The sequence below is a fragment of the Haplochromis burtoni genome, unplaced genomic scaffold, assembly GCF_018398535.1.
Source record: "Haplochromis burtoni strain Fernald_Lab_line unplaced genomic scaffold, NCSU_Asbu1 Contig_90, whole genome shotgun sequence".
NCBI classification, from domain to species: domain Eukaryota; kingdom Metazoa; phylum Chordata; class Actinopteri; order Cichliformes; family Cichlidae; genus Haplochromis; species Haplochromis burtoni.
In genome coordinates this window covers 331,001-354,970 of record NW_024582451.1, presented here as the reverse complement: position 1 = coordinate 354,970, position 23,970 = coordinate 331,001, and the positions used below count along the sequence as shown (strand labels likewise).

Below are 23,970 nucleotides of genomic sequence, written 5' to 3'. Positions count from 1 at the left end.
ATTGGTAATAACTAATATTCAGGAGTCAGTACGGCAGTTTGTAAATAGTGACGGAAGCCTTTTTGTGTCAAGTGTTTAGTTTAACTGGGACTGCGATTGCCTTAATCAACACAGCAAATGTGTAAAAAGTCAGCAATGCCTCCTCCCACCCCTGACTTCACAGCTAAAAGGCTGTTTGCTTTGTCTTTATTCGGGCTGAGATGATTCTTGGTTATGCCGCTTGCTTCTTCTTACTAGCATTTGACATTTTCAAACTAGAGCTGTCAGTTTCGAAATTGTTCCTCTCAAATCTTGTTTTGCTGGCTTGAAAGAATGGTCTATTGTCAGTAAAAAAAAAATTGTTTTTGCTTCTGCATTGCTTCAAACTTCTGCATTTTTTTTGTAATCTCTCACTTCCCCCATAAAGCTGAGAACAGATATTCTTGAAGTGTAGTCCTGTCTTGTCTGCATTTGATGTTTTGCAAATTAGTAGCCCTATTTTTAGCAGATTATATGCACAGAGATGCACTGTGTGGGTGGGTGGGGGGGCACCCGGCAGCACTTGTAGACATTACAGCAGGAGTATTTGCTGTGCTATCACTAATCTGCCAGATTATGCTGCTGTGGCTCGTTGCATGAACCATTTTTTGGTAGTGGGTTGGTTTTTACATGTGACACAACAGGTGCATTATCTCTTTAATTTCATAGAATTCCCAAGTGTAGAGATGGAACTATGCAAATCCATAATTTATGAAATGACCTTTATTTATTCTGCATTCCAGCTTACACACCTGATTTGTTAGATAAATTATTAGTTTGTGTGCATTGTATAGCAGATTAATTTAAATTTCACCAAAATATTTGTTTAGTTTTGTGTTTATGATTTTTCTAGCTCTTAAAATAGTGTGTATTAATACTCAGTTAACGCTTCTGTGTGTGTTTCTGTACTGCTGCTGAATGCATACACTTTTAACACTGCTTCCCGGCTAACCGTCTTCTAAAAGTCGCAGTGCTCCTTCCGTTTTCTGTCATTTTGGCTGTTGCCGGTTGCCGCCGCTGCATGTCACTACTATCAGTGTAACTTTGGTACATCTCTTGCTGGTTGGCTTAGGCAGTCCCCTCCTCCACAGGCACAGGAGAGCGCAGAAGAGATGGAGGCCAGAGAAACTTTCCCTGAGCCCAGACCACCCTGGACCCCAATGCGGCAGCTACAAATACACTTATGCCGTCTGCCTGACTTTGTCCTGCAGTCTCCTGCTGTGTATTTGCTGCGGCAGTCGCCCCAACATGATGATGTGGATCGGTGTATTGCACAGTCGCATCCACAGTTGTCTCATCTTGCAACACAGCCTGCTTTTTCCCATTTGTCATGTCCCATTACAAACTGTCCCCCAGAAATATCCCATCCTGAAACACAGCCTGCTTCTCCACTTTCACCTCATCCCATTAGAGACTCGCCACAGAAATCTTTGTTGTTACGTTTGCAGCGTTTGCCCCAGTCCGTGGTGCAGTCGGCCATGCATTCGAACAAATATGTGTCATCACCACCTCAGCAGCATCCACAGTCCACGCTACACTCGGCTCTGATTCAGGTTTCATCACAGCAGTGCTCTCATGGGCGTCCAGGGTCTGAGGTGGAGCACACAGAGACGCACAGAGCTAAGACAGATAAAACTCTGAGCAGAGTTGTGCCTGGCCCCCCTCAGACTGTCAGTGCAGGCGCAGAATTACAGGAGGACGCACAAGACGAGCAGGAGGAGCGACGACTGGAGCAGGCTGAAGAGGACAAGCTGGATTCTTCTGTAAAAGAGACAGTGCTGCAAAACTGTCCAACAACTGACCCACACTCTGTCCTTCGTTCCCAGAATCCTGCAGAGTGTACGTCAGTGAACACCCCGACAGGGTTAACTAACGGATTTCCCCAAAAGGGCCTGTCGCAGAACACGTACAAGATCCGTGTAGACTTCAAGGTGAGTCTCAGCAGCCTGCTTGCTTTACAACTCATTGGGGTGTGTATTTACTCTACAGTGTTACCTTTCAGCACCACCGTTATCGCTTTCTCTCAGGAGAGCTCATTCCACCTTAAGATCCCCACATAGCTGTAAAATATAACTGATCTCAGACTGAATGCCTCAGGAGGTTCTTCATAACAGCTGCTATACAACTGCTTAATGCACAATAATATGATTTTATCCACATTTATTAAGAACTTTATGATAAATTAATGTTGCTTTGAGGTTTCAGATTTGTGCTGTTATCTGTGTCGAAGCTGCCATGCCGATATAATTTCCTGCAAAGGAATAATAAAGCATCCATCCATCTTCATCTATCTGCATAAACTGCAGGTTATTAAGTTTGTGTAGCTTCAAGTAAGGTGGTTGTTACATCTGTGGGCTTTGGTCACACACTGGAAAGTCATTTTTTATAGAAAGCATCATCTTTGGGAAAATGACCTTAGTGCTGACTTCATGTATGACATCAGCAAACACATTTGTAGTTAATAGTCTGAGTTACTGATTTCAGATTTTCTTTAATTTTCATTTTGTAGGTTATGGCTCAATTTAGAACCGTGTATATGAAAAAACAGTATGAGGCATATTCAGTTTACAAAAATAAAAAAAGGTCAAATGTCAAACTAAATTTTCCTTGCCATGTTTTATATACAGTTTAGGGGTCTGAGAAAATATCTCTGAGAGAAAAAGTTCATTTTCACTATGACGAACACTCTTCAGTTTGCTTTCAAACAAACATCAGTATTTTCATGCTGTGTAAATTACCATAATGGGAGGAGAAGGCAGCGGGGAATGTTTGTTATTTCAGCATATGGATGATCAGCCATGCTCCCATTCAGTTGTTACAAACCGGCATATGTTCATAACCTTGATACAGGTTAGTGAACTAATGTAGCACCTGGAAACCTCTGGAGAAGAGGCTCTGATTGCTTTGTTTGTGCTGTTATTGGGTGTCTGTCCACTAGGAGGACTGTGCGGTCCAGAATGTGTGGCTAATGGGCGGCCTCAGCGTTCTCACATCTGTCCCAACTACGCCTCAGCCCGTCTGTCTGCTCTGCGCCAGTAAAGGGCGACACGAGGTAAGCTGAGCTTGACTAGTTTGGCAAAGAATGCAAGTTGCTTATTTGGGTGCTCACGCAAATTGCTTGTTTTACATTTCAGTTATGTGACAAAAAACGAAATAGAAACATTTCATATGCATTCTGAATGTTGTTATTGTTATTTTTTTTTAACTCCTCTACCTCCCACTTCCATCAGATGATCTTCTGTCAGATCTGCTGTGAGCCTTTCCACAGTTTCTGCCTGTCACCTGAGGAGCGCCCCCTTGAGGAGAACAAGGAAAACTGGTTCTGCAGGCGCTGCAAATTCTGCCACGTGTGCGGACGTCGAAGCAAGAGCACAAAGGTGTGAATGAGGCGTAGCGAGACTTTATAATATCCCAAGAAGAAGAAGAAACAAGTTTGCAAACATTATCCACACTTATTAACTATTTTACACACACGAGATCTGAATTAAATTACATATTTATCAATTTTTTTGGTGTACATCATAGTCGAGTATTTACCCATAATTATTATACCTTTGTTTTTTTTGTCCCTTCACAGCCTGTGCTGCAGTGCAGGAGATGCCAAACGTCATACCACCCTTCATGCTTGGGACCAACATACCCTAAACCTATGAACTCCAGCGTCCCCTGGGTAAATGCATTAACAGCTTTAAAGTAATTAGGAATATATTCAGTTTATTTGAGGATAAATGTGACGATTTCATGACACCGTACATCACATATGTCTTTGTGCAGGTGTGTATGTCGTGCATTCGGTGTAAAAGTTGCGGCGTGACTCCTGGAAAGACCTGGGACTTGACGTGGAACCACGAGCAGGACCTCTGCCCTGACTGCACTTCACTCCACAAAAAAGGTAAGACTTCTGAGAGTTGAACTTGTATGTAAATATGCTTGAAATGGATGATGTGACTCGTCTGTGATTTCTGTTTACTTTACGTCAGGTCATTTCTGCACTATCTGCCACAAGTGCTATGAAGACAGTATCCAACCATCACAGATGCTTCAGTGTTCGCAGTGCAGCCACTGGATTCATTACAGATGTGAAGGGATCTCAGGTGAGTTGCACTCATAAAGTTTTCAGTTCAGTCAGTTTTTGTTCACTGTTTGTTGGATTTCATGTTTTCTCAGGCTGTTAAAAGTAGACCCCCACCCCCTCCACCCCTCTTATTGTTGTAATGCATCTATCAGTTACAAGGGTGAATACTCATACTTTAATAAGGCCACAATTTCAAATAATGACATCACATTACAGACAACTAATCCCTGTGAGATGAAAGCTCTGGTTTCTGGCTCTAAAGGCTTGATTTGAGACTTTTCTAACCCAAAGAGTGGATATAGAGACAGAGAATAAACTTGGGTGGCTTCACCAAAATAAATATGAATACATTTTACCAGTGAATTAATCAAAACTGAAAGTTTTCTAAATATATAAAGGCTGTTATGAGCTTGTTTTCTGAATGAGTGACTTATAAAACAGGACCAAACTATGGAGATAAAATGTGATTGCTGTTAACTTGCTGTGTAGAAACGAAGCTCTTCTTCTCTGTCTTTGCAGAGGAGCTTTTTGGGCTGCTCTCAAGTCAGCAAGGCAGAGTGGATTTTACATGTTCGCCCTGCAGTCAGCACCAAACCAGTCACAGCATCCTGAAGGTGGAGCTGCAGAGGAGGCTCACAGCCAGAGTGGAGGAGGTGCTCACTGACCTCCTCTCCTCCAACAGCACTCAGCACCTTATCACGTGTAAAACGGTAAGAGCTGCCCACAAGACTCTGAGAGGATGCACCAGGAAGCCTTTTTATCCTTTAAAATGCCACATTTTAGTATTTCTCCTTTAACGTCAAAGCCTGATTATGTTCCAGATGTGTCGCTGAAGTAGTTGTCCCTTACTGTCTTTCAGTGTCAGGAACCAAACATCACAGCATTTATCAGGGAACAGCAACCAGTCTGTGATCTACAAGCGGTTGAGAGGAGGTTTAAAGGGGGCGGATACACCTCAATAGTGAGCATATATATCCTATGCATTTACACTTAGGCTCTTTTTGTAGAACCCACACTGAATTAATGGCATTTTTTTCTTTTTTCCTGTCTCCCAATCAGAAAGCCTTTCATAGCGATATTGCTTCTGTGATAAGGCAAAGGCTGCAGGAAGAGGAAGCTCTGCTGGAAGATCAGAGACCGACCCTTCAGGCAATGTCACACTACGTTGAAGTAAGCACTCCCTTTACCATTCTCTAATTGCTTTTAATGTATTTTTTAGAGACCCAGACCTTAATTCATTTTGTAGGGAAACCTGTTTTTCCTCTGGATAAATCACAAGTTGACTAATACAGCTCCTTTCTCTCCAAGTTAAGCACTCGTAGCACATTCATACAGCGCTTTAGTCTATGCCTGAGCGCTTTTTCTAACATTCACACTTTTACTTTGATGGATACAGTGGGGCAAAAAAGTATTTAGTCAGCCACCGATTGTGCAAGTTCCCCCACCTAAAATGATGACAGAGGTCAGTAATTTGCACCAGAGGTACACTTCAACTGTGAGAGACAGAATGTGAAAAAAAAATCCATGAATCCACATGGTAGGATTTGTAAAGAATTTATTCGTAAATCAGGGTGGAAAATAAGTATTTGGTCAATAACAAAAATACAACTCAATACTTTGTAACATAACCTTTGTTGGCTCTCACAGACCTGTAACGTCTTCTGTAAGAAGCTTTTTCTGTCCCCCACTCGTTACCTGTATGAATGGCACCTGTTTGAACTCATCATCTGTATAAAAGACACCTGTCCACAGCCTCAAACAGTCAGACTCCAAACTCCGCCATGGCCAAGACCAAAGAGCTTTCGAAGGACACCAGGAAAAGTATTGTAGACCTGCACCAGACTGGGAAGAGTGAATCTACAATAGGCAAGCAGCTTGGTGTGAAAAAATCAACTGTGGGAGCAATCATCAGAAAATGGAAGACATACAAGACCACTGATAATCTCCCTCGATCTGGGGCTCCACGCAAGATCTCATCCCGTGGGGTCAAAATGATCATGAGAACGGTGAGCAAAGATCCCAGAACCACACGGGGGGACCTGGTGAATGACCTGCAGAGAGCTGGGACCAAAGTAACAAAGGTCACCATCAGTAACACACTACAACGGCAGGGAATCAAATCCCGCAGTGCCAGACGTGTTCCGCTGCTGAAGCCAGTGCATGTCCAGGCCCGTCTGAAGTTTGCCAGAGAGCACATGGATGATACAGCAGAGGATTGGGAGAATGTCATGTGGTCAGATGAAACCAAAGTAGAACTTTTTGGTATAAACTCAACTCGTCGTGTTTGGAGGAAGAAGAATACTGAGTTGCATCCCAAGAACACCATACCTACTGTGAAGCATGGGGGTGGAAACATCATGCTATGGGGCTGTTTTTCTGCCAAGGGGACAGGACGACTGATCCGTGTTAAGGACAGAATGAATGGGGCCATGTATCGTGAGATTTTGAGCCAAAACCTCCTTCCATCAGTGAGAACTTTGAAGATGAAACGAGGCTGGGTCTTCCAACATGACAATGATCCAAAACACACCGCCCGGGCAACAAAGGAGTGGCTCCGTAAGAAGCATTTGAAAGTCCTGGAGTGGCCTAGCCAGTCTCCAGACCTCAACCCCATAGAAAATCTGTGGCGGGAGTTGAAAGTCCGTGTTGCTCGGCGACAGCCCCAAAACATCACTGCTCTCGAGAAGATCTGCATGGAGGAATGGGCCAAAATACCAGCTACTGTGTGTGCAAACCTGGTAAAGACCTATAGTAAACGTTTGACCTCTGTTATTGCCAACAAAGGTTATGTTACAAAGTATTGAGTTGTATTTTTGTTATTGACCAAATACTTATTTTCCACCCTGATTTACGAATAAATTCTTTACAAATCCTACCATGTGGATTCATGGATTTTTTTTTTCACATTCTGTCTCTCACAGTTGAAGTGTACCTCTGGTGCAAATTACTGACCTCTGTCATCATTTTAGGTGGGGGAACTTGCACAATCGGTGGCTGACTAAATACTTTTTTGCCCCACTGTACATCAGGGCCAGTCTGGGTTCAATATCTTGCCCAAGGATACTTGCGAGGAAATGCCCATCCGTTTCATCTACCACCTGAGCTACAGCTGCCCCCTTTCTGTTCTCGTTGTCACATCCAAATGAACACTGTCCTTCAACATTCCTTAATTTTGGTCTTACTTCATTGTTTCATGCCTGACAGGTCATGGAAAAAGTATTCAGTTGGTGCAATGTCAAAAAGTGGAACTCGTTCTCAGAAGAACTTCCGAGGTAAGTGAATGCAGCTAAATATAATTTACTTAACCAATTTCATAAACGTCGTCATTTACAAGGTTGGCACTAAATTAAATCTTAATTATAATTAAAACGTCTGAAGACCTTGTAGTAGATGGACAGGTGCCTAAAATGGCTCTCTTCAGTTTGTTTTTATCCCCTCCTCTTTAGTGGCATGCTCCCCGAGGCAGTTCTCCCACCATCTAAAGAGCACAGCTATGCACAATGGCTGGAGAGAACATACCAGCTCAAAAACTCCAGGGACCCACAGACGGGGAAAACCGACTCATCAGTGACTTCACAGCAAACTCCTCTGAAATTACTTGGTATGGACGCTATTACAATCTGTTTTGCAGCACACTGAAGACAAAGCTAAAGGCACTTTCTTGCAATAGATCAGTCACATTCTCAAGTTTAAAATGTTTACATGATCCTCCAGAGATCACCAAGACTGAAGATGTGAGACAATGTGCCCTGTGCCAGCAATGTGGAGACTCTGCTCCCAGTGTGAGTTTTTATGTCAAGGCTTTTGGCTCATAGATCTTTTTTCCCCACTTAATTTTGGTGTTCTTTCATGCATTGTTTGCTCTGAAGGCATCAGGATAGACAGAAGTCCTCAAAATATTCAGCAAGTTTAAGTTAATCATTTTTTTAAGTTCAGGATAAGGGGAAAGTATCTCATTTTCACTGTTTTTGTTAAAGAAATGACTGATTATGTGAGGATGTATAGAATTTTTATTAAATTGTTGACCATTTTTTGTTTTCTTGGCACTATAATAACAGCTCCCTGATACTTAAGTGATATAACTGCTCTTTTCTCAACAGGAAGCAGGACGGCTCCTGTACTTGGGTCAGAACGAGTGGGCCCATGTTAACTGCTGTCTTTGGTCTGCAGAGGTGTACGAGGAAAACAGTGCTCTTCTTCAGGTGCACAGTGCTGTCTCAAGGGGGCGCCACCTGGTAAGATTAAATTAAATGGTAACTAAGGCTGTGCTTGACAGCTAGGTGTTCAGACGTTGCTGCTCTTGCTAGAAATACAATTCGTTAAATCTCATTTCATTTATGTGCCGGCACCTGTCTTTCTGATGGCAAGATGCAAACAAGCGAAGCAACGACAGCTGTCGATGGTCAAAAGTGGTCGCGGTACGATCACAAAAATGAATTCGAGACAGATGTTTCCACATAGAATAACGATCTGGTCAAACTTAACAAATGTGAAGAGACAGCTGCACCTTTATCCACACACAGACTTAACAAATTTAACAAATATAAATCTGAATTTGGGCACTTTTATTTTATTTATTTTTTTACCTTTTTCTGTCCTTCGATGTCAGCATTATAACTCTGCAGACAATCTGGCGTAAAGTCAATTAACTCCTTGGATGAGAAATGGTCCCACGAGGCAAAAGACCATTGAGATGCATGAATTCTTTCTCAAAATAATTTTGTTTGTTCAAATCGATAAACGGATATACAGTATTCCCCTTCAAGAAACTCTTAACAAGGAAATCCAGGCAATGTTTGCAAATCACCTAAACCTGACATTTAGGCCAATTATGTATCTTTAATTTGGAGGATTTTTTTTTATTTTTTATCATGGATTAAAAGTTGAGAAAAGACCGCCAGCTGACAGCCATTAAGCACCAAATGTTTGCTGAGAAGGAAGGAGGGCTACTTTTACATATATTTCTGTAACATTTTATCCAATACAAAGTGTCACTTTGCTGGAATAAAAGCACATTTTGGCTATTGAAAAATATGATTAATGGTTTCTTATGTGAAATCTTTTCTTATTTGTATTGCCAATGTTTAACCTCGTCCATTTTTATTATTTATTTATTTATTTTTCTTCCTGTCTTCCATTTAAAGATCTTGTGAATTTGATCATTTCTAATCCTAATGGCCTGACTTTAGGATCAGTGATTCATTTTGTGAGGTTGACAAGTACCTTGTGGTCCTAAAACTATGTGTGTACATATTAAATTTTCCTCCAGCGCTGTGATCGTTGCGGGCAGTCAGGAGCCACCGTGGGCTGTTGCCTCCCCACCTGTCAGAGTAACTTCCACTTCATGTGTGCACGTGCCCAGAGCTGCGCGTTCCAGCAGGACAGGAAGGTTTACTGCTACAAACACAGGGACCTGGTGACTGCAAAGGTGTGAATTTATATGTTGTCAGATTATAAATATATATTTTTGTTGAAAGCAGTATACATATTTAATATTATATTCTGATTTTGTGTTCGTTATGCTGACTATTGTTTGTGATTCTTCACAGATCGTCTCTGGTAAAGGGTTTGAAGTCCCGCGACGGGTGTATGTGGACTTCAATGGGATCAATCTCAGAAGGAAGTTCCTCACAGGTCTTGAGCCAGAATCCATAAATATGACCATAGGTAAGATTATCTTGATGTTTCATGTTTTTGACTCTTGTAATGGGATAGATTCAGATTGAATTAACATACGGCTGTTTTATGTCTTGATGCAATGAACCTCATTATCTGTTTGTTTTTGGTTTTTTTTTTTGGTTTTTTTAAACCTTCCAGGCTCGCTGCAGATTCAGAAACTTGGTGTTCTGTCAGAGCTGTCGTCAAATGGGAGGATGCTGTATCCTGTAGGCTATCAGTAAGTGATAACTGCCTTTGTATTCAAGCGTGTTTTTTTTTGGTTGGGGTTAAACAGCAACTTTTGAATTATAGATATGAGTAGAAATTAACATGCCTGTTTCGTATTCTATCATTTATAAATAGCTAAAAACAGCTACAACACATAGTCTGCAAAGCTGTCCACAGGCCTAGCGCAGAACCATGTTTTCCTCTTTATGTGTAAGGCGCAGCGGTACTTTTGTCCACAGTTGTATTATTAACGAAAAATAAAAAGTACCCACAGGGAAATTAGTTTTAAAGTCAGACTGTTTTCTCTATCAGGCTGTAAACCCTTTCATTTCTACTTTAGAGTAGAAGCACATTTAAACAGAAGACTCTATTAGCCCTCTTCCACTGCTGCCTACTCAGCTGGACTGAACTCAGTTTATGTCGTTTTCCATTACAGTCGATCTAATGTGCATGTGGTCATTATAGCAACAAGGCCGAAAGTCCAGTGAGGTCATTTGTATGCGACGTGAACAACACAACAAAGGAGTTGAGACAGTGTCATACCTGCTGTTTGGTGTATGGCTTATTCTCAGACTCAGAGACCAGAGTGTTGTTTTTTTGTGTAGTTTTCTATGGGCTCAAATTGTGGTCATAAATATTTTGTACTTGATATTATTATTGTAACTTATGTAAAAATATTTACACAAGTTTAAAAAATTTTTTTGTTAAGATCTGGTTACAGATACAAAGCAAAAAACGATGTGTAAAACTCTGCGCTCAAGTTCCCTGGCTATGTGTGGGATTCAACTTACAAGTACTAATTTTGACCCAATTTTTCTTCCTTTCACCTGATTGGTCAATGTCATGTCAATCACAAATTGAACAATCCAGTCAGTCTATTTATGTCACATTTTCTTTCGATCGCCTCGAATTGCTTGGAACCCCGGCCAAGTAGATTAAAAAAGAAGCACCTGGTAGCAGGTACTACCACCTAATGGAAACCCCTGAAAACCATGCCAAGCTGTACTAATGGGAAAGGGTTACATGTGATTGGCTTAGTTCTTGGCTGCTGTTACTGACATTACTGATTTATCCATAGTTCATTGTCTCTTCATTAACAAGCTTGAAATGTATTTTCTTCCTTCTTTTATTTTCTAGGTGTTCACGGTTGTACTGGAGCACCGTGGACCCACGCCGGCGCTGTAAGTACACCTGCAAGGTGACAGAGGTGAGCACTCCTCTCCCTGGTGAGGAACAGAATTTGAAGTGGGAGGATGAAGAGAACCACACCATAGTCCACAGTCCGAACCACCACAGAGGTGAGCAGGATCTCAACGGCTGTGAGGAGAGCACTGAAGCTGAAGCAGTGGACAAGAAATTGAAAATATGGGTATTTTTTTTACTGTGCTAAAAACTTTTTTCTCTTTTCTTTTAAAAAAAAAAAAAATCTTTTCTAGATATTGAGTCTCCAGATATTTTAAGTCCCACATCCAGCCCAATAAAATCCACTTCCATATCACCCAACTCTAAACTGCACAACACACCCGGGTCTAAAAGCCCTGCTTACACACACACCAGGAGACCAGCAGGAGGATCATCTCGACCACTACCATCTCCAGGTACGTGGAGTTTTAGGAGAAGATGGGTACCTGTTGTAGTGTGACTTTAAATAAAAAAAGTAAACCCCCTTTCACACTCCCTTTTCTTGCTGTCAGGGTGTGCTCCACCCAAATCCCATCACATCCTGACTCTGAGGGACCTGGAGGAAACCCGGCGGCCTCGAAGGCTCTCGTCCAGAAGCCGGTGCAGCTCCTCGCCATCAGAGAGCGACCCGTCCGTACCGATGACACTCCGCTCTGGCGGCACGGTCCACTCCCGATGTGCCCTATTCAGCTCCCCTCCGAGAGCATCGAACTTTGGATCGGCTTCACCTCCTCTCTCACGACAGAACTCTGCATCTCCAGTCTGGAGCTCCCCACCTAGATCCAGCTCCAGCATTTCTACAGGGCTGTCGCCTCGGCAAGGAGCCATCACTCACTCCCCCAGAGGGAGGCATAGCTTTAAAATTACCACTCCAGTCTCTGCCGAGGTTCCCCAAGACTTTTTGGCATCCTCTGAGGCAGAAGATGCAGCTGTGGCCACTACAAATGGGATCTCACTGGCACCTGATAACCTGGAGGAGGAAGTGGCCCACCTGATGTCTCAGGAGCTTCCTTACACTGTGTTTGACACTGACACTGAGGTAGCAGTGGACTCCATGCTGAATGCTAAGCTTGAGTTTGATGAGGCTTTGCTCACAGAGAATGTGTCGCTTCATTGCGGGGCACAAGGCAGCAGAGAGGTGGAAATGCAGGGAAACGATCAAGAGATTGATTCTGAAGAAGACGACTCGAGTCGTTATTTTAAGTTTTCACGCACGGTGGTGTGCGATCACACAGCAAGTGGCTCGGATACCTCAGGTCAGCTTAATTCAGCTCAGTCTATCCCGCAGTTAGACGGTGCGGACGGTGGGTCGGAAACTGAAAGCGAGGCGGCCGATGAAGATGCTCAGGATGCAGAGGGAGGGAATGAAGAAGCTAAAATTCAAACCAACCACACTACACCCACTAAACAACTAACGGTGGCGCTAAAGAGGCTTGAGTCAATCTACACGGTCCCAAAGTCACCAGTTGAAGAACAACCTGAACCAGTGCTTCAGGAAAGTCTTTCACCTTCTGCTTTCCTGGAGTCAGCTTACACAAATAACGAACTGTCCGTTCAGGAGGAAGAGGTCCCGATGACCTCAGAAACATCGCCGTCTCAAAACGAGGTGTTCTTGGATTCATCTACAGGCCACTTTGTTCCTGCTGAACATGGCTCTGCAGAGTATCCAAATAAACACATCGTTGGCGACAGAGATGACAGCGCTTCGTCAGCTGACTCAGATGAAGGATTTAAAGATGATTTGAATGATCCTGATTATTCTCCAGAGCCTAAAACCAAAAAACCTCCCACAGCACAGATGAAAACGGTCTTTGTGAAGACAAAACATCCTGCGCCAAACCTCAAGCGCTTGGCGATGAAACCTTCACTTCCCCTGATGCAAGCCAAACTGCCTTTACCCCCTTACCCTGGACAAACTGCGTCCGTTTCCTCTGCTGCAGTTACTTTTCATGCAGTACCACGCCCGGTCGCACCCCCTGCCATTATCAATGGTTTAAATGCTTTAAACATTCAGCCAGGTGCTTCACTGGGGAAAACCATCGCTATAAACTTGATTAGCTCCAAGCCAGAAAGTCAGCAGCAGGCAGCGACGGAGAACCCAGCTGGGTCAGCTAGCACGCCCCCAGTGCAGGCTTCTACCCATCAGGTCCTGCTGGTCAACCGGCACGGTCAGATTATGATCAAAGACCCAAAGTTGAACACGTATCAGCCTCTCAGTACAGATTCACCAACCTACAATAAGATAAGCCAGATTGCCAAGATTCTCCACAGTGGTAATGCTTTACAGCGCTCCATGCCTCATGTCATAATAAAGCCTCGGCCCAGCCCTTCAGCTGCAAACGCCCCTCCTGCCCCTAACCTCCAGGCGGCCCAGAGGAAGATCATCGTCAAAATGGTGCCCATGAAAAGCAACAGCACAGCTGCTGCTCCCACAACTGTCAGCATGTACAGCTCACCTGAATCTAGTTTCTCCAACATTGAAGAAAGCACAGCCCAAGCGATTATCGATAGAGCCATGGCTACTCACCGCGACGCACCCAAAACAAAACCCATCATCCTCAGCAGTACTCGACAGCCAAAGGCCAAGCATCGGAAACCAGTGCCATTTCCCAACGTCGAAGACTCGGATCAGTCATCAGCTGGTCGTTCAGAGTCTCCCAGTGTTTTCGGTAATGAATCAATACCTGCTGCATCGCGCCACCAGGTGAGAGTTAAGAGAGTGTCGTCGGTGTCTGAGAGACCTTCCAGGAAGAAATCCAAGATGGACTTCTTGAAGGATCCATCGAGTGAGCCGGAGGACACTGATGAAGCCAGGTAACAGATGATTTTAAAAATGTACTTACTGCAACATGCAGAACACGAGTAATATTTAAAAAACTAATATTTACATTGATCTTAATGGTTAACATTAAAAAAACAACAACAAACTGATCTCCAGCTTGATTTTGTATGAAGCACCGAGCATCACATACAGACTGACATTTTATAAATTGGTCCTCTGATCTGCAGAATCTCAGCAATGAGAGAAATTTGCACTCTCAGCAGCTGAAAGAGTTTTAAAGTAAAAGATGGCAAAAGAGAAAATAAAGCATGTTGATGTCTTTCAACAGGCCGAGTGGTGTGAGAATGAAAGCTCCAACAATGAAAGATGTTCTTGATCTGGATCGCCAGCTTGAGCCACAGCCAGAGCCTGAGAGGATCGTTGCCCCACCACCACCTCCTACACCCAAAAGGTTAGCCTCATGTATGGACTTATTACTGCGCTACAAAGGCAAAAGGAGGCAAATACTTAATGTCAGGCTGTATTTAAAGATTTGAAAGAGCTGAAAGGCCACATGAAAACTAATTATTTAGGTCCTCGAGCCTGAAGTAGTTTTTGTGTATGTGCTGTTTTTTGTTTTTTTTGTTCAAAAAAGCAAGATGCTGTACACATTAAATTGACTTAATAGTTAATTAAAAGAAATTCAAAGAAAAGGAGGGGAATGTGGGGGATGTGAAAATGTTTTCCAGACAAGGCAGTCTGTTTTAGGTCAGTGGTTTATCAAAGATACAATGAAATGAGGTTCAAAATTCTGCTTCCAACTAAGCATAGTAAGACAGATATGAATTAAACTAGTTGGGGGATCAAAGTGACTACAAATATTTACAAAATAAGTGGACTAATTCAGACAAAGCTGGATAAAAAGATTTTACTTTGGGGGGAAATGAATAGTGCTGCCTTTGACTGTGAAATAAACCCCACCTTCCTAATTTAAGAAATGACATCATGTCTTTGAGCCACAGGAAAATGGATCAAAGGTTAGGTTAAGTAATCAGGTCAAAACGTGCTGTTTATGGCAGGAATAAACTGTTGGGATCATTCAGGACTTTAGTATTTTTAACTCTGTTAGTTGCAGCCTAGTACAGAGTGTACCATGAACGTACACTAAAGACAGCTTTATCCCAACATTGATCGCCCAGTCCCATTCCAGTCCAGGCTCCTGCTCCCAGGCTGTTTTGTTTTGACTGCAGTGTTCAGGGCCATCAGGGTGTCATATTTCGAATACTTGAAGTGATTTTTGATCGGGTCCAAAGACCGTTCAGACCATCCTGTAGTAGTTAAGAAGAAGAGAAAAGAGAAGGGAAAAGAGAAGAGACAGAATGTTTAACCTGTGAAAAAATGAAAAGAAAAAAAAAAGTATTTTTGACAAATATGTTTTTTCCCTTGTGTGCAGGTGTTTTCATGATGACAGTCCACCATTTCCCACCAAAACCAACAGTCAGATTCAGGGTATGACGCACAAATGGGTGAGCGCTCGGCACGGAGACCTCTCTGAGTGGGGCCCTTATTCAGGTTTGTGACTATAAGTTTAGTCATTTGTGTCTAATTTAGGCTAAAAACCTTTGTTTTTACATTTAACATTTATCGTTAATCTCATTTATATAGTTTTGATTGTCTTTAAGTGTCATTGCTTTGCGAGAGAGAATATGTGATTAGGTGTGAGACTGTCTTTCACTTTTTGCAGGTTTTAGCTCAGAAGAAGAAGCACCACCTCCACCTAAACCCACAGCGAGGACGTACATGAACCAGCCCCACCTGCGCTTTGAAATCACCAGTGATGACGGCTTTAGCGTTAAGGCTAACAGCATAGAAGGTAGGAATCACTCCTCTGCTTCTTATTTAATTCTTATGCTGGTATTTTCTACTCTTTGTCATTAAAAATATAAGAAATAGAAGTTTATATCTCATTGGATAATAGCCTCGACTTTTATCAGCAAATAAGAGGATTTTCATTTATGTCAGTGGCTGATGTTTATCTGTTGCCAGCCATTTCTTTTCTTATTATAATATGAGAATAAAAAGGAGAATGAATACAACATAAAAGAATCAGCCCAGGTGTTCTCTTAAACATTTGTCCGTGTTATCTTGCGTTTTGGCTGCGTGTTCATCTTTGCCTCCCTTTCTCACCTACCGTCAGTTGCCTGGCGCGCTGTGATAGACGGCGTCCTCGAAGCTCGGGCAGGGTTCCACCTAAGGCAGCTGCCTCTAGGTGGGATGAGCGGGCCGCGGGTGCTCGGCGTCGTCCACGATGCCGTCATCTTCCTGCTGGAGCAGCTGCAGGGCGCCGCATACTGCAAACGCCACCGCTTCCGCTTCCACCGATGTGATGACATCGAGGAAGAACTTCCCCTCAACCCGAGTGGCTGCGCCCGAGCTGAAGTCTGCACACGGTACAGACACCCTAGTTCACGGGTTTTGCTTTTAAAACCTTCTGCGCTTTGTCTGTATGTGTCTTGTTATGATGCACATCACAAATGATTTTCCCTGATCCTTTAACCAGGAAAGCAACGTTTGACATGTTCAACTTCCTGGCGTCGCAGCACAGAGAGCTTCCCGACATATTGGGCCCCTTTGATGAAGAGGAGGATGAATTCCCGCTCAAATCTTCTAGGTTAGTCATTCAGTTTGCTTCACTTTTGTCTGTGAAGTTGAGCAGTTTTCACATCAGTACTGACAGCTCTGTTGCGTCTTTGCCAGGCGAGCCACCAGCAGTGAGCTTCCCATGGCAATGAGATTCAGACACCTGGAGAAAATCTCAAAAGAAGCAGTAGGAGTCTACAGGTAACGACAAATGACCATAAAACCCTTCAGGGTTTCATTGGTGTCCAAAAATAAATCAGTTAAACTTTCGAAACTTCTCCCCCTGTGGCGCCTTAGATCGCCGATTCATGGTCGTGGACTCTTCTGCAAAAGGAACATCGATGCTGGGGAGATGGTGATCGAGTATGCCGGTACTGTCATTCGCGCAGTCCTGACTGATAAGCGGGAGAAGTATTACGACAGCAAGGTTGGTTACACTCGGCATTCATCATCACAGAGCATCTGTGTTTAATAAGTTTAATGTGAAGCAGCAGTAACTAGTTACAACTACAGAGAAATCACTGAATACCACAGCATGCAAAGACACGGTCTGCTTCCAACAATTACATTAATCATTAGTACTTCAAACAGGAACAAACAGGCACGTCGGATGAACCTAGAACAAGTCAACTGATTAAAATAAAACTATTTTTTAAAGGGTTTTTTCTTTTATTCTTTGATCACCAGCTAAACGCTCTTCAACATCTTCCTTTTGCTTTCACTTCCTTAAGGCACACTCTCACTAGACTCGGGGGGGCATACCATTAAAATTTATGGCGGTCAAATTCCTTTTACATCGTGGGCAACATTCATAAGGGGCGAGAACAATGAAACACCTTTAATCCTAAAATGTGAAAGTGATGTGTGTGTTTCTGTACTCCAGGGCATCGGCTGCTACATGTTCCGCATCGACGACTTCGACGTGGTCGACGCCACGATGCAGGGCAATGCGGCTCGTTTCATCAACCACTCGTGCGAGCCGAACTGCTACTCGCGCGTCATCAACGTGGACGGACGCAAGCACATCGTTATCTTCGCATTGAGGAAGATCTACCGGGGAGAAGAGCTCACCTACGACTACAAGTTCCCCATCGAGGACGAGAGCAACAAGCTCTCCTGCAACTGCGGGGCGAGGCGCTGCCGCCGCTATCTGAATTAACCCCCCCCTCACCGCTAACCCTAATAAGCCGTCGTAGCTGATGCAGCTCAGGCGGCAAATGAAATCATGAAGGCAAGTGTAGCCATATGATGGAGGTCAATAACGCGCACAGACCTGAGCCAGTGTTCAGAAGATCAACCTACAGACCCGTGAAGGACGTACACAAGATAAGAGCCATATGTGAAAGCTTGGGATGAAGTCTACACATGCACGCACACACACGATGGATTTATGTACTGTTTCTCATCTACTTCACACTTTGTTTTACATCGCTGACTTTGCTGTCAGCGCCCTCTGCTGGAACTGGGGAAAAAAAGAAGTGCAAACTGAAGTGACCTAACTTCAGCTGTCTGTCTGTCTCTGTAAATAAAAAGTCAGAGAGCGACGAAGAGGAGAATTTCTACAGCACCTTAGCATGACCCAGCCTTCTCTGGCAGCAGACAGGACTCACTTTTACTATAAAGCAGCAGTGCAGCTCTTTTTACTCTGGATACCACATCTCTCGGAAGCAGGGACTTGAATTAAGTGAATTACAAATTCCCGTTCACTTAATATTTTAGGTGCTGATGACATTTATCCCACAGGTTAGTTTTAATAGCATCAATCGAACCTTTGTGCTCCTCCAGTCAGCCGAAAGCTTCTGTTTTTATTTGTAACGGCACAGATGCTGTGACCCGAATGCTTTTATCCACTGTTACACTCTTTCTTTGTTCTCTTTGTTTGTGCAGTTTGTATGTTTTAAGGCCTATGAGGAAGCGTTTCCTTGGTGCAGCATTCAAAAGGAAAACGGTGACCTTTCCCCGGCATGGTCCCTTACAGCTCTTTTTGTACATTTGAACAATAAATGTATGGTCATCAGACTAATGGAAGTAAATGTGTTTGAGCTTTTAACCTTCTCTTTGTAGGCTGAGCAACAGTGAAGCTTATTCCCTTCAATTGTTGTCTGGTTAATCATTGTTTTGTGCCCCCCCACACAAATCTCCCTCAGGTGTTCTATCTCAAAGAAAGAAGTGAGATTTAATTTAATTACACAACACACAATGGAAAAACTGCTTTCTTGCTCTTTAAGCTTTCTAATTATTGAATTTCGATATTAAGAAACAGGTAACATCACTGCTGTTGGACACTTAGAATAGGTGGTCACCTTTTTTGTGCTTTTTCTTTCTTCCTCTTTTTTTTTTTTTTTTTTAGGAAACTCCATTGTGTAATTGTGCCCCCGCTACTGGATGTACACAAGGATCTGGGACTGCTGTGGACTTTTTGTTTTGTAGGATTCATGACTGAATTTGACACAAATCTTTGTTACTGTATCAGCTCACATGGATCCTGTCCTGTACATAGTTGTAAAGAATTTCTAAGCCTGTTGAATATTTTTTTACCTCCAATTTTTTTTAATTTATGTTCAATAAAATTTGTTCAAAGTTTGCTTTCCTGCTGGTGATTTTCTTAACGCACAAACAGAACCTGAAGGCATTCACAGTGAAATATACAGGAAAAATCACACAGCTGAAGATGTTTGATTAAAAGTGGAAAAAAATCAGACCTGTGGGAAAAAAACTGATCATCTATCAGACTGGATTGATCTTGTAGAAACATGCCAGAATGTTATGAACTTATAAAACTGATTATTATTGTTATTATTATTATATAAAGCTGGAACCAGCTTTTTGCATTACTGGAAAAAGGGGGCGTGGTATCTGTCCATTTGCCTAACTGCTTAGGCACATTCACTTCAGTGCAAAAGTCTTGAACCATATCCACCATAAAATAGGATCTGGAAAGCATCTGACTGACAAAGGCCTCATTTTTCAGCACGATAATGAGAAAGACGCACAAGGGAACACTCCCAGAAGTCATGGATTGGCCTCCCCAGAACCACAGCAGTGTGATATCATCTTGATGGAGAACAGAACAAAAGTTAGCCAACACCCTGAGTGTCCTTCAAGAAGCCTGGAGAACAATTCCTGAAGACTTTAAAGAAAACACAAGAGAGCTGCCTAAAAGCGTTCACACTATGTTGAAGAATAAAGTTGGTCACACCAAATATTTACTTTCACGCTTGCCTTATATACTGAACTGTCATGTACGTTTGCATGTTTCAATAAATCACTATGCCTATTTCCCATTTTTCTAACACAATATAAAGAAATGAGGGGTGGCTCAAGAGTTTTGCACAATACTGCATATTATGTTAAGTTAATTGGTGATTCTACATTAGCCGTAGGTGTGACTGTGTGTGATTGGTTGTCTGTGTCTCCTGTTCAGGATGTACCCCATCTCTTGCCCAGTGACAGGCAAGAAAAGAACAATAATTGTACATTTTATTTGAATTAAAAGAGTCGAAAAGTGCATGAATGAATTGAGCCTCTGAATACAGGTTAGTTTGTGATGTTGTCTTGAGAACCTCGACACACGGTCTACCATAATGTTATGCCTGGCTCATTTAAAGAAGGAGAGATCAATCGGAGAGAAAGAGTCTAAATAAATATCAATAGTTTTAAAAGCACATAATGACATGTCTGTGAGATGGATATAAACAGCTTTTTTGTCTAATGATTAAAATTAGTCATTGCTAGTTAGAGTTAAAGAAATGCTTGTGCTTTGATGTGGGATTATCGTGTCTCCTAATGCATTCTTGTGGAGGCAGGAGATATGTGCAAAATTAACATTACATCACCCGATTTTCAACCAGTTTTCTACTACCCCAGCAATCTTCAGTGCCTGTGGCAGCCCATCGTTGATGATGCAATCTGCAGGAACCTTATCACTACCGTCCCCGAGGTCACTGGTCTGCGCTGGATCCGTGCATGGAGACACCAGTAAATGCCCAGTGAGTTAAAGCCCAGTGCACACAAAGAGACTGAGGTGGTACACAAGTATGCGCATGAAATCTGAGACTGAGTGCACTTCTTATTAAACTTCACTGGTGCAGGTTTACACTCTAATGGCATCTAATTGAGCATCAGAAAGATGCTCTCACTCTAATATTGACTGTAAGAGGGAGATCCAGCAGTATTGTTGGAGAGAAAACCTAGTCAAAGTGTCTTAGAATGTAACTAAGTACATTTACTTAAGTACTCTGTGATATTTTATACCTCACTTCCGCTACAGTTCAGAGGGAAAGAGAGGCTTGCAGGGATGAGAGGTGAGGGTGCTTGCCTGTTATCAGGAGCCACCTTGGTACAAAAGGACCAATTGATTGCCTTTTTCTGTTATTCCTGATTGTAGAGACTGAAGAGGATTTTTAATTACAGAAATATAGCACTCAAACAAAGACATCATAAGGACAAGTGACCAAATGTAGCAAATATCTGTCAGCATGGTGGTTTCATCACAATCACATGGGTAACATTATGACATCTGCCATCATCGTGGTTTGTTTGGGATTTAATTTACTCATTGCATGTCAAGAATGTTTTTTTCCAGAAAAGATGTCATCAGTTACATTCAGAAAAATCTTTTATCCATAACTAACTTACCTGATCCCACGTTTAACAACTTCATGCTGTGATGCTTTGAAGAGAAATGTTACAGGTGTTGTCTTGCTCAGCTCAGACAGGGCATCTACTAGTCCTTATACTTTTTAAATACACATTTGCAGATAAAATCAAGTGATTCGTGTGTCCTTGGTTCAGTTTGGATAGATCTTGAGTATTTTTAGCCAATTCACTGTGAGAATTATGTGCTCGCAGTGCTGCTATTTTCAGCCGCTCTGCACATTTACATCATATACTGGTTTGTTTACCATTATGTTCCTGTGACCTCACCCTGTCATTGACATGTTGCTTCTATTCCTCTCGAACCCAGTCCTCATAAAACCTTATCTTATGAGCCAGTTGCTCCATAACTCATATTTCACTCGCTTTTTTCAGCCATTTGTCTTGTGTTAGAGCAGGTATGATGCACTCATTTTACATGGAGACTCACGTTACAGCCCATTTTGATCCTAAGCAGGCAGCACCAGTGAAACTAAAGAAGTTTAACTACATATTTAGAAAAAAGAAAAAGAAGGCCATTTGTAACAGCTTTTCTTAGTTTTTGACGTGGTAAAGAAATGCTGCTGTAGTAAATGAGAAAAATGTGTCAGCATGATTTAAATTGTAATAAATGTATAAAATTATAGAAAAAGGGGAAGTTTCTGTTAGTACATGGAACATATCCTGTTTTGTTTTTTACAATTCAAATTCTTTGAATTGTTGTGTTATTGTGCTTCTAATTGTCACTTATCTCATACAGTGCTGTTATTCTGTTTGAGATCCATTGTTTGGATCTCTGGGCCAAAGTATTTGGAGTAAAATGCTTGTCTTAAGCTACCTAATTTGATCATCAGCCTGTTAAACTGAATGTTATGGCTTTTATAGATTAAACCTTTCATAAAATAGGCGAAAGTATGCCAATAAGATACATTAGATTGAAGCCTATATCTAAAGAATGTACGGGTCTTAGCCTGGTGTTCAGGTCTGGCAGGGCTTGCAGTACACTGGTGCAAACCCTGAAGATGATGAAGAAGAAAGGCTTGCTGACCAGCCTTCTGTGAAATGAATATTTAAGTTTACTGAATATGTATGTCTATGAAGGTTCTCAGTCATCCAGGTCATCGTAGTCAAAGGAGCTTGCAAAGAAAAGCGTCTGGACTTCTTTAAGTTGCTTGAAGACGTTTCACCTCTCATCCGAGAAGCTTCTTCAGTTCTAAGGTCAAATGGTGGAGAGTCCCAGATTTAAACCTAGTGGGAGTATCCCCCCACAGAGGGACAAAAGGACCCCCTGATGATCCTCTAATCGCCTGAGCCAAGGTGTGAAACTGGGTGTGGGTCCCAATCAGCCAGAGTTTCGGGTGAGCTCATTGTGAAACCTGGCCCCACCTTATCATGCGAATTCCTAGGAGATGGCCCAGGATGTGAGTGGGCGTTAAGGCGTCTGGGAAGGGATCTCAAAACTGGATTATAGATGGCAGAGAGTTGGTGTCGTAAACCCCGCCTCTGTTCAAAGATGGTCGCTCACAGTGGACATAGATGGCTTCTTTCACTCCTCTTTCAAACCATCTGTCCTCTCTGTCCAAAATGTGAACATTGGCATCCTCGAAAGAGTGTCCTTTATCCTTAAGATGCAGATGGACTGCTGAGTCTTGTCCTGTGGAGGTGGCTCTTCTGTGTTGTGCCATGCGCTTGTGAAGTGGCTGTTTGGTCTCTCCAATGTAGAGGTCTGGGCATTCCTCGCTGCACTGTACAGCATACACCACATTGTTAAGTTGTGTTTTGGCGTTTTGTCTTTCGGGTGAACCAGTTTTTGTCTGAGCGTGTTGCTGGGTCTGAAATGCACCGGGATGTCATGCTTGGAGAAAACTCTCCTGAGTTTTTCTGATACACCGGCTACATAGGGGATGACAATGTTGTTGCGTCTGTCCTTCTTATCCTCCCTCGCTGGTGTCTGTCTTCTTTTCTGTGCCTCTTTGCTGACTTTAAGAACGCCCATTTAGGATAGCCGCACGTTTTGAGTGCTTCCTTTACATGTGTGTGTTCCTTCTTTTTTCCCTTCAGGCTTAGAGGGAACATGTTCTGCCCGGTGGTGTAGGGTCCTAATTACTCCAAGTTTGTGTTCCAGAGGGTGATGGGAGTCAAAGAGGAGGTACTGGTCCGTGTGTGTGGGCTTCCTGGTAAACTTCGATGTTGAGGTTGCCGTTCTCTTCAATGTGCACAACACACCGAGAAGAATCCGAGAAGCTTCTTCAGACCTTAGAACTGAAGAAGCTTCTCGGATGAGAGGTGAAACGTCTTCAAGCAACTTAAAGAAGTCCAGACGCTTTTCTTTGCAAGCTCCTTTGACTACTGAATATGTATTGTACTTGCCCAATACCTTAAACTCAACCAAATGTTTTCTTTCCACCATAATGATCATTTCTACTTTTCTTTGAAGTTTTAAAGCACTTAAAGTAACTTGCTCACACCTGTGAACTGCCAAGTGGTTACAGGTGGCACAAAGCACACTGCAACCACAGAAAGCTGGAACTATCAGTGAGTTAGTATTTTGTGATGAGAGAGTCTACTGTGTATTTCCTGTCTTTGTCTGCAGGCAGATGCTGGCGGACCTCTGGTGTGTAAAGGCGAGCTGCAGGGAGTCATGTCCATTTCTTCCGACTGCATCATGAATGGAAACCCCACTCTTTATGCCCGCGTGTGCAGCTACATCAGCTGGACCAGCAGCGTCATGAGCAGCAACTAAACTGAGCAAGAGTCACTCACAGGCCCATAT

At 42.7% G+C, this 23,970-nt stretch overlaps 1 protein-coding gene across 3 annotated transcripts in view; it reads left to right on the top strand.

Moving 5' to 3' along the window:
* kmt2ba (lysine (K)-specific methyltransferase 2Ba) overlaps window positions 1-18,909 on the top strand; it is a 34,914-nt gene extending 16,005 nt beyond the window's left edge. For 2 of the 3 annotated variants that reach the window (XM_014335244.2, XM_014335245.2), the window contains 27 exons: window positions 1,110-1,949; window positions 2,957-3,070; window positions 3,249-3,395; window positions 3,596-3,688; window positions 3,793-3,910; window positions 3,999-4,112; window positions 4,613-4,803; window positions 4,953-5,054; window positions 5,153-5,263; window positions 7,298-7,365; window positions 7,540-7,694; window positions 7,808-7,875; window positions 8,194-8,328; window positions 9,363-9,521; window positions 9,643-9,760; window positions 9,911-9,989; window positions 11,117-11,277; window positions 11,416-11,577; window positions 11,674-13,975; window positions 14,272-14,394; window positions 15,376-15,494; window positions 15,667-15,795; window positions 16,120-16,372; window positions 16,483-16,593; window positions 16,680-16,763; window positions 16,860-16,989; window positions 17,446-18,909. In XM_014335244.2, coding sequence (XP_014190730.1) covers window positions 1,110-1,949; window positions 2,957-3,070; window positions 3,249-3,395; window positions 3,596-3,688; window positions 3,793-3,910; window positions 3,999-4,112; window positions 4,613-4,803; window positions 4,953-5,054; window positions 5,153-5,263; window positions 7,298-7,365; window positions 7,540-7,694; window positions 7,808-7,875; window positions 8,194-8,328; window positions 9,363-9,521; window positions 9,643-9,760; window positions 9,911-9,989; window positions 11,117-11,277; window positions 11,416-11,577; window positions 11,674-13,975; window positions 14,272-14,394; window positions 15,376-15,494; window positions 15,667-15,795; window positions 16,120-16,372; window positions 16,483-16,593; window positions 16,680-16,763; window positions 16,860-16,989; window positions 17,446-17,721 — 6,462 coding nt within the window. In that variant the 3' untranslated portion in view covers window positions 17,722-18,909. The remainder of the gene's footprint in view (window positions 1-1,109; window positions 1,950-2,956; window positions 3,071-3,248; window positions 3,396-3,595; window positions 3,689-3,792; window positions 3,911-3,998; window positions 4,113-4,612; window positions 4,804-4,952; window positions 5,055-5,152; window positions 5,264-7,297; window positions 7,366-7,539; window positions 7,695-7,807; window positions 7,876-8,193; window positions 8,329-9,362; window positions 9,522-9,642; window positions 9,761-9,910; window positions 9,990-11,116; window positions 11,278-11,415; window positions 11,578-11,673; window positions 13,976-14,271; window positions 14,395-15,375; window positions 15,495-15,666; window positions 15,796-16,119; window positions 16,373-16,482; window positions 16,594-16,679; window positions 16,764-16,859; window positions 16,990-17,445) is intronic. The other variant, XM_005927563.3, reaches the window with a different exon arrangement.
* The last annotated feature ends 5,061 nt before the right edge of the window (window positions 18,910-23,970 follow it).